This window comes from Solanum lycopersicum, chromosome 12 (genome assembly GCF_036512215.1).
Source record: "Solanum lycopersicum chromosome 12, SLM_r2.1".
NCBI lineage: Eukaryota > Viridiplantae > Streptophyta > Magnoliopsida > Solanales > Solanaceae > Solanum > Solanum lycopersicum.
The window spans coordinates 39146022-39164009 of record NC_090811.1 but is presented as its reverse complement, the minus strand read 5'-3'; the positions used below and the strand labels follow the sequence as shown (position 1 = coordinate 39164009).

Genomic DNA, 17988 nt, shown 5'->3' with positions numbered 1-17988 from the left:
CTCAATGTTCATTTGTATATTGATGATTAAGGTATTAGTTTTCTTTATCTATGATTCTTCTTTCAGTCAAAGCGACAATTCAAAGTAATTTAAAAGTTCTTAAAAACATTAAATCCCTAATTTTGATTCTATGCATGGGTTCTTGAATAAAATTGTTTTATATAATAACTATATTGATATTAATGATAATTGATGGTTTTTAGAAAGTACATTCAATGAAACCATGTCTTCTCAAATTCTCTTAATTTAACCATAAAGTTGGTGTATTGATTTTTGAGTTAATGGTTTTAGGATTGTGTTGTAGTTGGTGTTGGATTTTCCTATGTGGTAGAATTTATATTGAATTATGGAGTGTTGGTATTGAATTGAATGATATGACACTAAAGCCTTTATTGGGAAAGTAGTTGTTTCTAATGTACCGTGGTTTCATGGTATTTTTAATGTTTTTTCCTTAAGTTTATTGTGTGTCAAAAAGCCTTATGTATTAATTTTTATGTAAGTTTCTCTTTATTTGAAGGAAATCTGGCTAAAGATGAACACAGATGTTTTTGAGCAAGAAATGCAGAAAAGTACAACGTACGGAGCTTGTGACGGTCCGTCGTGCCTGTGATGGTCCGTTGGTGGCATCGTACTGAAGCTACTGAAGGAAGATGGGGAAGTCTGACCAAGTGTGAGGTTACGAAATGCGTGACAGACCGTCGTAGCCATGACAGTTCGTTCAGCTAGTTCGTCGTGATGATCAGAGAAGTAGTCGCAGTACCCAAATTTCAAGAGTTTAAGTGTTATGGAACGGAGACCCTCGACGGACCGTTGTGCCTGTGGCTATCCTCCATACCTGTTGTCGAGGGTAATGAAGAGAGCAGCAAAAGAATTTGCATAGTATGGGATGATAGAGAACATGACGGCCCGTGTGTCCACGACGACCCATCGCGAGGTCCGTCGACCCTGCCGCGTTTTGACAGATTTCCAGCAAATAGAGTGCTTCTTTTTATTAGGTTTTTACATTTTATAAATAGTTGTAAAAACCTAATTTTTTGGGTTAGACTCTTTGTTATTAGACACATTTATGTATATTTTTTGTGAGGAGATTATTTTGATTTTACACCTTGGTTTGTTACACTTTTCTCTGGAGTTGATTGTTGGTGATTTTGTCGACCAATCAAGTAAATTTCTGGATTTTATTATTTCTTATTGAAGTAAGTGCATGAATTCTTATAACATATATATGAATATTTTGATTATGACTATGGCTAACTAAACTCAATAACTAGGATTGTGGGAACCATATGCGAATAAAGAGGTAAAACCTAACTAAAGTAACAATTCTAGAATAGTGTCTTGTATGTATTGATAATTCTTTCACTTAGAACTCTTTTTAACAGATGGCCAACGTTAGAACTCACCTTAATGCTACTTGTCGGGTCAAGGAGGTAGATAATAGGAAAAGAATTATAAACATAGATTTATTTTATACTATCGAATAGACTAGTATTTATTGGTACGAGGTAATAACATAGTCAAATATCGAATACAATGCTTAATATGAGGTAAAGGTAAGGGTTAGTATAGAAACACACGTAGCCGGACCAAGGTGCGAAGAGAAATTTTCTAGATGCCGGACCAATGATCTAGAACTACATTACTTATCACTTTGCATGCGAGATACTAGGAAAAATTGTTATAGTAAGAATTATCAAGTTAGGAACCTGTGGGGAACACGTAAACCATAGATACTTTTTTTAATTGATTAAACTCAAACATTTGAATCTGTTAGTTGTCTCCTTCAATTTAGCTAGTTATTTTCATTCATTTAGAAATTAAACCCCCCCTCTTATTGTGTATGTTTTCTAAGGAAATAATTGACTAAATAGTACTAATAATAGATTGAAGTTAAGTCTGAACTATTTTCCTCGTCGGAACGCTTCTAACCTCATTAGTTGGGTTGTTTACTTGACACAACGACTTTACTTCTTATTTGAGAAGTATGTTTGAGCGTATCAAATTTTGGCGCTGCTGACGGAGAAAGTAGCTTTTAGATTAACTTAAACTTATAACTATAATTTAGTCAATATTTTCGTGATTTTACTTTGTTTATTGTATTTTTATTCTTGCATAACTATCTTCCTTGAATGCCAAATACATGGAGAGGAAGAAAACCCTTGTTTCCCTACGATCATGAATTAGAGCGTACACTATGCAACATGAATCGAAACTTGGGTATTGATGATGATGATCCAAACAAGAATATCCTAGCTCTAATTGATGTTCATGGTCAGTTGTTACCCGATGCTGTGGGTGAAAACCACCAGAGAGGACAAAATTCCGCTCCACGGCCCGAAGAATACTAGAGAGGCTATGACAATATAGCAGACTACGATGGGACACTTGTTTGGCCCCTCTACCACCACGCCACACCTTTGTGGTAACTGGTAGCCTGATGCAAATGCTCACTTCAAGAGGTTTGTTATCAAGGCTACCTTCTTAGGATCGACATGCCCATATAGCTAAGGTAAGGGCAGTGTGTAAAAGCTGTGTAGGGAGGACTGACTTCAACATGGAACTAATAAGGCTAAAAGTGTTTCCTCTATCACTGATGGGAGAGGCTGCTATTTGTTTCACTGAGATCCCTTCTAACTCAATTTTCACTTGGAACCAACTAAGGGACCTTTTATTAGCACAGTACTACCCGGTTTCCAAGAAACTAAACCACAAAGACAGAGTGAACAACTTTGTGGCACTACCAGGAGAGTCAGTTAGTATTTCTTGGGATACTATAGCATGTGGTTCTTATGGGGAGTGTCCTTATGCTGAGATTGCTGAAAAGTTAGAGAAAATCTACCACAGCAATAAAGTTTGGAGTAGTAGGAAGTCAAATACTGGAGCAATACCATCGCAGTGCAATCCACTCACAACCCAGCCACATATGAGATTCGTGAAGAGATGGCTCAGATGAGAAATGAGCTTGGGTTGTTATTAAAACATTTCACTAAGGTACAGAAAAGATTAATGTAGTTAACTACTTGTTTAAACCACCATCACCAAATGATGAATGCTATTATACGCAGGATTCCTATACTGTAAATGAGAAGACAGGGGGTTTTCGACTGAGTGCCCAAGTCTCAAATTAGGAGAATTCGCCAAGTTCAAGGAAACCAAGGTCCGATCTCTAGTAACTATAACCGTGAGGGTCATTTTGTCCGATATGGAAACTACAACCGCGACAACAATTTCAATAGGGGTAACTATGCTAACTAAAATGAAAAGGAATGGTCCTTATGTCCCTCCTCAAAATCGTGAAGTTACTCATAGCAACTGTGGAGTTAGTATGGCGCGTGTTGAAGATATGTTGCACAAAATGATGAAGAGGTTCGATGCTAATGATGAGCTTATTAAAGAGTTAAGGAGTGATTTAGCGGGTATTGGGAAGAAAGTCAATACACATGCAATATCAATTAAGCAGATTGAGTTCCAAAAGACCCAATTATCTACGACTGTGAACACACGGCAACCAGCAACTCTTCATAGAAACGCTATCCAAAAACCAAAAAATGACGGACATTGTATGACAATCATTACTCGGGGTGGTAAGCAGACCATTGAACCACCTACGCAATCTAAGGAGAAAGAGATGATAAAAGATAATGATAAGGTTATAGAGGGTAGTGGTAAGGTAGAAGATAACACTGGAAAAGATGTTGAAGTGCGCATAAAGGTAATTCCTATGCCTAGACCCCCCCTTTCCTGAGAGATTAGTGAAAAATACAGAGGATGGTAAATATCCGCGTTTATAACAACATTGAAGCAACTTTCTATCAATGTCCCTTTGGTAGAAGCTCTTAAAAAAATTCCCGGTTATGCCATGTTTATGAAAGATTTGGTTATAAAGAGAAGACCGGTCACTTTTGAGGCTGATGATAGAATGCATTTTTGTAGTGATATTGCTACAAGATCTCTCATACATAAGAAAGAAGATTCGGGTGCATTCGTTTTTCCTTGTAGAGTCGGGTCATTACATTTTGCGAAAGCATTAGGTGATCAGGAGGCAAGCATAAATCTCATGACCCTCTCGATCTACAAAAAGTTGGGTTTGGGTGACCCAAAGCTCAGAGCCATGCGGTTACTAATTGGCTATCCAACAATGAAAAGGCCTATAGGGATACTCCACAATATGCTATTAAAAGTGGAGTCATTAATATTTCCAGCAGATTTTGTTATTCTTGATTTTGAAGTGCCTATTATTCTTGGGAGACCATTCCTTGATATGAGTAGAGACTTAGTTTATATGGAAAAGAAGCAGATGAAATTTTTGTTGAACAATGAAGAAGTGACCTTCAACATTTGTAGGTCTATGAGGTATAGTCGCGAGCTCCAATTGGTATCTGCTATATCCTACAATGACAAGATTTAGAAGGATTATGACCTTAAAAGTGAATAACGAGAGTTTATGGTTGGGGATTTGGTGCTTTTAGAAAAAATCTAGGTTGCGTTGGATTCCAGGCAAGCTCAAGTCTAGATGGATTGGCCCTTAGTTGATTACGTAATTATTCCCTCATGGACAAGTTGAGTTAGAAACCAAGGTGGGGTGCGGTTTAAGGTGAATGGAGAACGAACAAAACTCTATTTAGGGCATACTGAATCAACAAATGAAGTGATCGAGGCATACCATCTTGATTAAGGCTGAGTAATCAAGTGTCCTCAATCGTGCCGCGACGTTAAATCAGGTGCCTGTTGGGAGGCAACTCAATACTTATAGTTTTTCTTTCTAATAATGGTAGCATTTTCTACTAAAATGGGTTTTAAATTTTCAGGCACATTACAAAGAAATTCTGCAGAAAATCACTCTACAGCAGTCACAGACGGATCCATCGACATCCTAACACGAACACGATGGACCGTTGCATAAATTCTTCGTTTCCTGGAACATCCTTCTTTTCTTTTCAAAACTAGCGACCAAGCGATGGAAACAATGCTCGACCTTTGCAATTGCGATTGACCGTCGTCGGGGACTCGTCGCTTCATTAATGAGCTTACCCGACCCGACCTGGCTAGGAGCTTTTAAAAATTTTCAACCTATAAATCCCAAACCCCTTCATTTTAAGGGTTTCTTTCCCTCTTTCTCCCATTCCCTCTCTTTTAAACTTCCCAATTCCTACCGCTCTTTCAATCGATCAGTTCCCCAAATTCACCAATTACCAAAATCCATTCTTTACTAGTCGGAGAGTGCTGCTGTGGTTCTCTTCTTGATCACCAAGTACCTTCCTCACTTAGTTTTCTCAAATTCTCAGGTACGTGTCTCTGATTTCTACCAATTTACATTGCATTTGTGTTTATGAATTAGTATTAGCCTATTTCTTATTGATGGTTCATTATTTAATACAAATTCTGTCTGACCTAGGTTAAGAATCCTCGAAGTTGCCTTGTTAAAACTCAAGAAATTGGTGCTTTAGAATTGCTAGTTTACTAGGTATTTGGGTTAGACACATGTAGGATAAACACTAAAAAATCCGTTTGGGTCATAGGGGATGATTGTGGAATCCTCAGTTCTGTCACTGAATGAAAGAACGAGACCCCGATGACGGACCGTCGTTCCCATGATGGACCGTCATAGGGTCTGACCCACCACCCCCATCACCTCACTGTCAAATTTTCTCCAAGTGTCCACCAACGGACACATGCAACGGACCATCATTTAACTGACGGTCCGTCCTGCTCAACCGTTCTAGTTGTCAGAGACCCTAATCCTAAGGGTCTCTCACTTTTTCTATGTGTCCTCTTACAGACATATACGATGGACCGTCATACCCTCGACGGTCCGTCCTACACAACTGTTCTGGTTGTCAGAGACTCTGTTCCTAAGGGTCTCCAACTTTTTCCAAGTGTCCTCTGACGGAAACCTACGACGGACCGTCATACCCTTGACGGTTTGTCCTGCACATCCGTCTCGACGATCAAAGAACCATTTACTAAGGGTCTCCATACTTTTTCTAAGTGTATTCTGACGGACATCTACGATGGACCATTATACCCTCGAAGTTCCATACTGTTCAACTGTCATGACTGTCAGAGACCCCTCTCCTATGGGTCTCCACGACAGAAATTGACGATGGACCGTCATTGTCACGATGTCCTGTCTTGCTTATCCCATCATACTTGTTAGAAATATTCTTTCAGGGGTCTCCACATCAACATAATTGAAGTAAGACATGACGGACACCATGACGGTCCGACGCACTCACGACGAACTATCACCGAGTCCCTCGTGTTTCACTGTTACTACATAGAAATCATGACAGCTTAGCTCATATATTTTTTTCGTTTTTGCTCGCTCTTTCTGATACTAATACTGATTCTTTACAGGTACTATCTATTATGGCACCAGAACAATATCGATTTTATGCACGTGGGCGATCAAAGTCTGTCACCTCATCTGTCCGCCTGGTCATTGGCTCTGATGATGAGAGTGACACCGAGTATGTGCCCCGAGGCACTGCCACTCCATCCCGAGATGCCCGTGCTGCCAGAGCTACGCCCAAAAAGGTGGCGTCCGGCGTAGTAATTCCCTCTCAATCTCATGAGTAGTGCACACTGACCGGCACACCTTCAAGGTCAGCTACTCATGAAGAAGGAGCGTCTGGCTCCTTAGGAGTTTCATGGTCAGAGGAAGCCTCCAGGTCTACTAAAGTCCCTTCACCCGCCAAAGATACATAGTCGGCCTCGTCTAATGAGGGTGACAGTTCTGAATCCAGACCTGGATCACCGACTCGTGCTCTTACCCTAGTTGCCGACCAGACCAATCGGTGGTGTGTCGATGGGCCGTATCAAGTTTTTTCAGACGCAAAGTTTCTGAATGATAAATGAGTCATGACATGGACCCTTACATTGGAGAGGCTGGTCCTTACGGGAAGTCTCCCAATTATGCCAGATATCCACAATCTCTTCACTAGACATCGACTAGTGTAAACAGTCGTTCTTTGGGACGTTATAGTGAAGAGTTGGTCCAAGAGTTCTACGCCTCCTACGTGACTAATATCAGATCAAAGATTGATAGGCAGGCTTCTCCCGCAAAACAGGCCCAACTTGATGATGTCCGTGTACGTGGCATTCAGGTTGATATCTCCCTGCCTACCATTCGTTGATATCTCTACAGTGAGAATGTTGATGCCAACCGGACCCCTCTTACCGCCGAGTTTTACTACTGCTGGAAAATAGTCAAAAATTGCCAATTCTTGCATGATTCATCGCTGAGAGAGACCACCAAGAGGTGGATGGCGCTGCACATGTCTGTTGATGCCGACTAGGTAACTGAAAAGAAGGTAGCCATCATGAAGGCTAACATGACCTTCATGCTAAGTTCTTATGGTTGATTGTACACCACTGCTTTTCTCCCACAGCCGCTGATAATATAGTCACATGGGATCGTGCAGTTCTTATGGCGGCAATGATAGCTGGGTTTGAGGAGGACTTTGCTTTGCTTCTACAGGCGGTCATGCATGAGAGAGATTTTAAGGTCACACCTACTTACTCTTTTCCGTGCATAATATTTCTTTATGCAGGTCCGCAGGTGTGCCCATCTGGCATATTGTTCAGCTTAAGACCCGGATGGGCACTGTTGATATCGGCCTCATCAGGGATGAGGCCAATGAGTTGGCTCCATGCACAGGGCCCCGTCCAGACTTGCCTCCATATGGTGACAATATAGCTGAGATGATGGCACAAGCTCGCACGAATGCGCAGGCTGCTTCTAAAACCACGTACACTACCCAGTCAAGTGTTTCCCAGGTAGTAGCACTGCCACGAGCTCATCCTGCTCAACCCCTTTCCCCGTTATGGTCCCGCTTGCGAGGGTCCAAAAACTAGAGGCACAGATGGATACTCTTCTTCATCACATCTAGCCCTGGATGCATAGGTCTATTGCTGAGGCTGAAGAGCACTTGGAGAAGAGAATGGTCAAGCACACAAAGCGGAAGATCGCTGAGGTTCATCAGCGCTTGGAAGCTTTTGAGTTGCGGGTGCTAGCCGGCCAGCCCCTCAGGTGGATGTGTCAAACCTTCACGATACGGTCGAGAGTTTTCGAGCAGACATTTATATTATCCTAGAGGCTAGGGTGCCTGAGTTTGAGGTACTTTCTGCAGAGCCTTCTGAGGACACAGTGATGGCGGCCTTATTTGCCACGTCTGAGATTCCACCACCTCCTCCTCGAGAGCATACAATGTGGCGTAGGGGTCGAGAGGAGGACGAGGCTAGAGAACACAAAAAGGAGCGTCGTGAGATGGAGGCTACAAGGAGAGCCTCTCTTGCTGATGAGGAGGCGCATCAGCTGCTTGGGAATCTAGTTGCAGAGATGTGGAGATAGCGGGAGGAAATACTGATAGTGATATTGCTGATGAGGACACTACTGAGGGTGTCCGGATTACAGAGGTAGTGGGTTCCAAGGAACCAGACCTACCAGCTTGCTTATCGTCGATGCTTTGCGCCCCAGGTTTGCTTCACCTACCACTTTCATATTCCAATTTTTTTTTATGCATTGGGGATAATTGCATGTGTTTTTTGGGGAGTGGAGTAAATGGAAAGTGAGTACTAGTATGAAGTCTGAGTATCCGAACTCACTATCCTTTTCTGTGGTTTTCTTGGTTGGGTTATTTTTCCCTAAAAGACTGATCATTTTTACTGTTGAACCGACATGTGAATATCTTGGTTACATAGTTTAACTCTGAAGCATGATGGCTAAAATGATATCCTAATGAAATGAAAACTATGCTTGACTAGGCATAGTAATTGATAAATGTGTGGCTCTAAGCATGACATAGAGATACACCATTGCATGAACCTAAGTCTAAAATTTGATTTAGGTGTCTGATAATTTGGTAGAGTAATGAGATGTCAAGTGATTGTGAGGAAGATTTGAATAGTCCACTATTTGTATTGAGCTAGAATTTTCCTTGTTAGTCCTGCTAAAAGTATGTTGTAATAGACAATTAGGAATGGATCATAGGCCCTTGTTCATTATAGCCCATTATTAGCCTAAAGAAAAAAACTAAATGAAATTAATCCTACTTTAATCCAAATGGTTTGTAGGAATAATGTGTTGTCCCTGTTCCCTCCTTGGACATGTACACCTCAGCTTATGCCAAAAGCATAAGTTGGGGGTGGCTAATGAAGTAAACAACATTTTTATGGCCCTGACCCAACTTTGGGTATTGTGTACTTTGACGCATGGCAAAGCCATGAGTTGAGGTTGGCTATTATAAGGAGTTCTGTAGAAAGTGGGGTTGAAAGAACAAAGAGAGAGAAAGAAAAAAAGTAAAGTAACTGAAGAATCAGTTGAAAAAGTGAAATAAAATAAATACAATAAATACAAGCAAGAAAAGAAGAGAGTCACTTACACAAATGAAGAAAGAATGGAAAATTGCAAGGTGAAAGAATATGAGAAACTGGGCAAAATAAAATGATAAAAAGTGGTATGTATAGCCGATATGCCAAGGAGGGAAAAAAGTCACTAAAGTATACCTAAATATACGCCACCTGACCCTGAGCCTATGTTACAAGCTAAGAAAGTCCTATAGTGATCCAAAAAGTTGTAAAGCAAACTTAAAGAAGTTAAAATAAGGCTAAACTTATGGCAATATGTATGAATGAGTTGTGAATCTGTTCTGATAGTGAGTGTTGAAAAATAATTCTTATACTCAAACTGAAATCAATGTGTGAAAAATGAGGATGTTCTTTTGAAGTGAGGACACTAGTTGCAATACCAAAATATTAGCACCGCGGTGAGAAATTGAAGAGGATAGGTGTTAGTGCGTGGTGAGTCTGTATCATGGTCTGATTCCACATTATTCAAGCCTAATAGTGATAAAATGCATACTCCCACACAGAAAAGAGAGTGTACTACCTGCCATGGTAGGAACATCATACTTAATAGCTATTATAACGGGTCCTCTAATTAAAAACCTATGGGGAACGTCGTTCTAAAACATCGAGATTGCTATTAGAAACCTTGACTTGCTAGACGTGGAGGTTTCCACCTCATAAGACAACATCTATGTTGGGAACACATACTTGCTTAACATGAATGTGCTATTAAGGGAAGCCAGGCTTACTAAACGTGAAAACCCCTCTCAAATTTTTCATGTTCACTCCGTTCTTAGCTCATACATCCTTTTTAAACATGCCTTTAGGATATTATTTCATAAAGAAGGAATAAGGAGGTTGCTCCATAATACATCATATAGCTCAAAGGTTTCTATGATGAGAATATCCTTTCATCATAGAACCTACTTCATGTGAGAATGTCCTTTCACATAATTATAACATTCGTACAATTATGTGTGTTTACATACATATGTGAGATCTAACTTCCCATAAACACCTCTAGACACATGTTCATAACAGCAATAATCATATGTTTACATGCATAGTATAGGTAATGATGCATAAGATAACTATACTTTCCTAAGTCATTATGACCTTACCCAACTCATAGACACGCATAAAGTCTGTGTGTACATTGGTCAACATGGTCACATAATGTCCAACATAACATTAAGGAAGACACCCTCTAAAGACCACAATACATGTTCAACATTCCTCAAGTCTCAAGTCAAACACATATGGAGTATTATGGACTATATACTACAGACAGTCACATTACCTCATAGTCGACAAGAGCATATTTAACATTTGAGTAGGAGACTCCTAGCTTATTTTGATCATACATTCATATAGGGTTATATAGTTAGAGATTATGATACATGAGTATTCATCATCATTAGACACATAGACCACCACAACTAACCCTTAAATGATCATCCATATATATAAAATATCATCCACACCCCTAGATCATCTAGATAGTTTGGAAGACTATACATATAACTTCACATAACAATAATTCACAGAGACATGATACTAGAATCGAAGGTATTACCCATCAACTTCATAAAAATGAAGGCATCATATAAATGTATCTTTCATCTAATGTCTCAAAGTCCATAATCATCACATAAGTATGTACAACAATTTAAATGCCGCAACGATAAGTGATCGATACTAATCACCACAATTCCATATGCATTCTCGCTAATTAGAAGGAATATGTAAAGCTAAAAAATCTCCAAGCTATGGTCATCATTGATCAATTGTGAATAATAAATAATCAGTTGATATAGATAATAATAGTATTCATAAATAATCTATTATCGAATAACAATTAAATCATAACCAAATCAAGATAAAAAAACCAAATATATAATAATTTGACAGATTAAGGAGATAATGGGTTCATCATTGAATTTGATTGAAAATCATGGTTAGACCATACATTAATCATATAATCATCATTTGACTGCTTTTGTGATCACTTTTAGTGAACCAATGGATAGATTGAAAGATGAGATTTTAGACTTAGAATCATCTTTGAAAAAATGTTGAAAGAACTCCTAAAATGGAAGATTATCTATGGACGAAAGATTACCATACCTTTCTACAAGACAAGACACGAAATTTGTGGAAGAATGCACCAATAATAAACCTCCGTTGATTTTTCTTGAGCTTTGTCTCCATGGACTTTGATGGAGTTTTTTATGATAGGGAAAGGTTGGATTAGAAAAATGAGTTGTAAATTAGGTTTAAGGCTTATATACTAGCTTAAATTACCTGCATGCACCTAAATTATCCTCCCATATTTTAATTAGGACGTGCGGTGAATTTCCTAATTCACCCTTAGCATCAGAGCGTGCAGCAGGTCTACAGGTAAAATGCAGGAGCTAGCGATAGAGCATTGTTCGATCGATGAGCCATCCTTCTGCTCCATCATTTTTTACTGTGGCTCCATTTTAGTGGGCTGACCACACACACATAAGTGTCAAGCAACTCCCCAAATTGAAGGCTTGTTGGTAAAATGACGGGGCATCATTTGCTGGGTATCATTTGGACACTGCATGGGCAGTCCACGACTAGCTTTTGGGTCCTCCTCGAAGACCCTTTGCGTGTTCCTTATGGTGTCATGCCAGGACGTTTTGAAGTTAAATACGTCCATTAAAAAATTTCGGATCATTACATATAAATTTCGACCCCAAACAACACTTAAAACAGACAAAGTCTCATTAGAACACACTAGTACGTCCAAAGTCCAACTTTCGAACGTCTTGATAATTTTTTAACGTTTGACCTCCAAATAACATTAAATCAACTATGAAAGCTCTATAGCACTTCATTAACATGTTAAAACCCTTTTTATGCACATGTGAGATTCTATACACCTTAATTAATTTTGAGGGTATCGACATTCCCCCTATCGACAGTGCGTTGATTTACATAGGAAGAAAGACCTACTATAGATAAACTTTATGACACGACTAAGAGAATGAAGAACTAAGATTGTTCCTAAGCATCGAACAACCTCCTATTCATGAATTGTGTCGCGACTCATACCCATGAATAAGAATCTACTTAGATGTGGTTCGAGACATCCTAAAACTTCCCCAAAACCATATGCTCTAATACCAAGTTTTTCTGACTCGAGAGTACCCCAAACTCGTAACACGGCATACTTTAAGCAAAGGGGTCTTTAAAAATCTCTTAGAATAATCATATCCTAAGATCATAGATATTACGAAAAATTAAAAACTTTAATGTAGAAGATTGAACTCTTTATTTAAATTCCAAACAGAAGTCTTTTCTACCTCTTTATCTTAAAACCATATATATTAATAATGAAGAATAATAGTCTGGGAACACAGTCCATACAACGTGTTAAACATAAAGGTAAATGATGTAAATGTAGGTGAATGTTGTCCTTAAAGCTATGATTACTTACCAATGTATACAATCTTTTAAATACTTGAAACTCTAACCTCAAATAACAACTAAAAGCTCCAACCTAACATTTGGATAAAATGTAGGCAATATGTGTTAGTACAAAGGTATTAAGTATGAAAGCTAGGACAACATAATAAGAGCATCTCAAATTGTTATTTAACATAATACATAAGCATAAGATATAATAAAATGGTAATAATATATTCATCATAATCATATCATAGTCTCCAACTTAAGTTTCATACAAACACAAGTCAACATAAGGCATACTTAATAAGAATAAGAAATAATTCATAATCATATTAATAAAATTTACCCTTGGTCATACATGTAATGATAACGCCATTCTGAAGTAACTTCAAAAGGATACAACTGCAAAGAAATAATAGCCTCCCATTATACTACCCAAGACAAGTATCCCTTTTTACTTATCTTAATCATAGTGTACATTCATGGTAATGTCATAAAGTCTTCCTGCCATTAGGGAACCATATTTATAATGAACCTCAAGATGCACTTGTGCAATACATGTAAGACATCCCATACTACCCGGCACAATAAGAAAAGCCATGAAATCATCCTAGTTATATTCACACCAATTTGGCCTCATTATTAGCTTAACTTTCTAAAATAAGGAAATCACTCACCTTTCGTCAACTATAACTAAGAAAGCAACTTCCTATCTCACAACTCCTCTTTAGTGACCCTAAGTCATACTATGTGCAATTCAATCATAGAATCACATAATATAAATCATGTGAAGTGTTACTTTTAGGTCCTCTTACTATTACTTCTTTGTGTGGAACCTAGTCCTCTCTTTGACTTTAGAAACCTATGAGATACTCTATCTTTGTGTCACAACCCGAGAGCACCCCCTAGTCATAACACAATGTATTCGATCTCTCTGGGTCTTATACAAGACTTTAGCATTCATTCATCACATAGGCATAAAAATAGTGTGGAATGTAAGCCATTTCATTTGAAAACATAAAACTCAAAAGTCATCATCAGTAAAACCCAATGCAAGCAAGTGGAATACAAAGTTTCAACATAGTCATCTTAGACATGACATCAACTTCATAGGGACATGACCCTTTTTAAACACAAAAGGAAATGAAAGTCTATCAAAAAATTGAAAGAAACTCATAATATATGTATCCTCCAATCCTTGAGGTCGTATCAAAGCTTGAGGATCTCGACATAAAGCACTTTATTGTACGGAGAATCCTTTAGATAGCAAAACATACACTTGCTATAAAAGATGAAGAAGAATGGTGGTAGTACGAATATGCAGTTAGTATAATAACCATGTGTAAACATGCTAGAAAAGTGCATTTAGGTTAAAGCCATCCAATTATGCCATTTTGTAAAACTTCATGAAATACAAGTATAAGAAACATAGAAATCATTTATAATAACATATAAAGCAATTTATCACAGTTGAGACATATTCATCAGACATAGACCGTTACCTTGGCTTTACCAGTTAACCTCATGTAACCTTAAGCATCACTTTATGTAGTTTGTGAATATTATGTCATACAATCATCCATACCTCAGCAACACTCTAAGGCTACCTAAGATAGACTCACATGTTATACCATCCAATCAACCATATTCATTCATGAATACATAGACACAATAAAAGTCATAGTCATCACATAAGAACCATTATCTAGGATAATTCTATGTTACACTATTGCAATGTGCAAGTAGCACCCTATACTACTACTCACACCAAGTGCTCCATTGGAATAACCATACATTAAGTACATTACATTCAACAAGTCATAATAACCTCATTAACATCAGTCATAAGACAAATATGCTTCATTACCATCACAAGACTCCATTTATTCATTATTATCATAAGGACACAACAAGACTCCTTTCAAATGTCTACTTGTGCAATGTATAGATTGCGTCCCATTCCACCACCTACCCTAACTAGTACACCCTAAGGAAGACCTAGTCCATTACATTATTTTTTGGGTGTGATCCTTCACCCACATATACCATAAATATTAACATGGAATCTGGTTGTAACCCTTATCAGATAAGGTTTCCCTACTTTCCTAAGGTACGTACATTCTTTTAGGCTCTGCGTGGAAAACCACAAGCTAGTCCTATGTGGGAGTATAGTTAATGGATAGATGGATTCATACAAGATAGACCGCATCAACTAATCTGAGGTTACCCATCTTAAGATATTTCTACTAAGTACCTCTCCTCTACTAACAAGAGAGCACTAATCTCTATCACATCCTCTCGGTGTTTTGCATTAATCCTTACACAATATTAGACTTTCAATACATTCAATCATTATAGGTTAAGGGATTGCTACTAAATACCCCGCCTCAACTAACGTGGGGGTGTCCATTACAACCTATCATTCATTCATGGAAAAATTAAATGAATATTAAGACTGTTACTCGACATTATCCCTCTTCTAACAGGGAAGTATCCATCAAAAAATCCCCCCCCCCCCATTCATTAAGTCAAGTACCATTGGTGAAACTTTTTAGTAGACTAATATTCATAAAATTATCACTAGTTTCATTCATTAATTCATGTGTGTGAGTGAATATGTGAGAAAGTCTTTCCCATAACCACCATCATTCATGACATTGCTTTCTAAACAAGATCATTCTACATTCATCAAAATCCACAGAAAATATACTTCACATTCACATCATACTCTAATAACCATATTTTTAACAACTTACATAATTTCATAATACACCTTCATATATATATACATAATTACATTACTTCCCTAAATTACTAAAGCCTTCAACACCATGATCGAAAAATATATAACAAGTAAGCACCTCAAACATAAGTGTATCAAACGATATAAGAACTAATCCAAGATTTACCAAAGTTAGTTAACTTACCAATCTCCAAGGCCTTTATCACCATAACTAGATTCTCTAACAATTCATCATCGATAGAGTTTTATAAAAATAATAACCAATATAGAATTTAATTCAAGTACAATTCTATCAACGTGTAATCATAATCAGAAAATCCACTTCATAAGTCAATTTAAAATATTAGGACAAAAGATGGTATATTCAAGGAAATTCATTGATAATAATCTTAAAAACCTTTATTCAACATCAATAAATCAATATCATGACTTAGAAAACTTTTTATCAATGAACCCATGCTTAGAATTGAAATTGGAAAATTTGATCATTGAAACACCTTTGAAAACATTTGAATTTTGCTTCATTAATTAGAAGTTATTAAATAATGAAGGACACCCATACCTAACTAGTAGAAACCCCACAAAATATTAAGAAGAAAGCACTTGAAGTCGTTTCTCCTAGATTTAAATTGACCTCGACCTTCAATGGTGTTCTAGAAAGAATCTATTTGGGAGGGAAGAGTTTGGTTTAGATGTTTGAGTCTAACTCAGGGTCTAATTGTTTTAACTAACTTAAAATACCCACTTATGGGTAAGCTTACACAAGGTTTTGTAAATATAACATAGGCTAAAATAATGTAAAAATCCAAAATAAAAAGTCATACGAGACAAGAAATTTGGAAATTTACTAAAGGATGAAGCACATACCAGAAAAGGGCATGAGGAGATCACTCATTTGATGTACTCTAACTTGGAGAGCATAAAACTTACTCTTGTTTTGATAATTATCATTCGGACCACTAGAGTAACTTTATTATCTTCTCTTCCATTAGCCTTAAGAAACGGACAATCTCTAATTTTGTGCCCATCCTTCACACACCCATAGAAACCACCCACGGCGGCTAGGAACTTACCATAATGATTCCTCAATCACTTAGAGTAAGTAGTATTGGGATATGGAGATCCACTACCGTTTTCTCTATAAAAATTAGAGGTGTTGGAAGTATGTCGGCCGGAATATCATCGTTCAGTGGACATAATATCAAAAGACTTATCACCTTCAAAACTAGACCTGTTCTTTTATCTAGCCCTTTCTTTCTTTAGTTTTAACTTCTCTAATTGTTTGGAAAATACAGTAATGTGTGGCATATCCATATCATATACAAGTATTCCTGTAGGACTTTTTTATACTACCAACTTGGACACTCCTGTCATAAACATATACATCAAATCCCTTTGACGAGACACCAAGCTTAGAGCATACTTATACAAAACGGTAAATTTTTAGAGTACTCCTTAACACTCATACTACATTGCTTGAAGTAGATAAATTCTACCAATTTATCTTCCCTCAACTCTTGGGGGGAAAAAGCCGTGTAGGAATTTTGACTTAAAAGCTTCCCACTCTAAAAGATAACCGCCTATCACCATACTATCTTTCAATTGCTCATACCAAATTTGGGAAACGTCCTTCAATTGATAGGTGGATAGATCAACTTTATATTGGAAGACAACTACATGATAGTAAGCACTTTATAAACCTCTTAAAGAAACCCATTTGAATCCCGTTCCACCTTAGAGCCATAGAACTCTAGTTGGTTCATTCTCAAAAATTGTCCCACCCTATAAGCACCCATTAATCCTTTTTGGTTTTGCAGGAGCCACCACCTCTTTATTGACTTGCGCCGTCAAGGTTTTAGCCAATAGTTGCATAGAAACCCTAAGCTCACCAAAAATAGATTTCCCAATTGGAGGGTCCTTTAGAGTTGAGAAGGTACTTAATGTTGATCTTGAAGAGGATTTTAGTTTGGAACTTGCGGAGGAATCTCTTGCTTCACTTCACCTTCCTCAACTCTCTTAGTCATAGCTCTAGTATTAGAAAAAATACATACAAGTAACATCTATGGCACGACTAAGAGAATGAAAAAGTGAGATTCTTCCTAAGCATTCAATAGCCTCCTATTTAAGAAATGTTCCGCGACTCACAACCATGAATAAGACTCTACATAGATGTGGTTTCAGTCATCCTTAAATTTTCCAATAAAACATACGCTTTGATACATAGTTTTTGACTAACCGAGAGTACCCCCAAGTTGTAAGACGACGTAAGTCATCCTGAAGGGGTCTCATAAAAGCCCTTCGCATAATAATATCATAAGATTATAAAAAGTATGGAAAATTCAAAATTTAAGATATAAAATGAAATTATCTAACATAAATTGACAATGTAAGACTTTTGTAAATCTTTTTCTCAAAACCATCCAATTAATATTCACAATAATAATATTGGACACAACCAT

At 37.6% G+C, this 17988-nt stretch overlaps 1 protein-coding gene across 1 annotated transcript; it reads left to right on the top strand.

Annotated features, from left to right (window-relative positions):
* Window positions 1-3256: 3256 nt before the first annotated feature.
* LOC138340353 (uncharacterized) lies at window positions 3257-6579 on the top strand. The gene is made up of 4 exons (XM_069292068.1): window positions 3257-3712; window positions 3803-4375; window positions 5214-5285; window positions 6358-6579. Exons 1-4 carry the CDS (start codon window positions 3257-3259, stop codon window positions 6577-6579), a joined length of 1323 nt encoding a protein of 440 aa, XP_069148169.1.
* Window positions 6580-17988: the final 11409 nt, after the last annotated feature.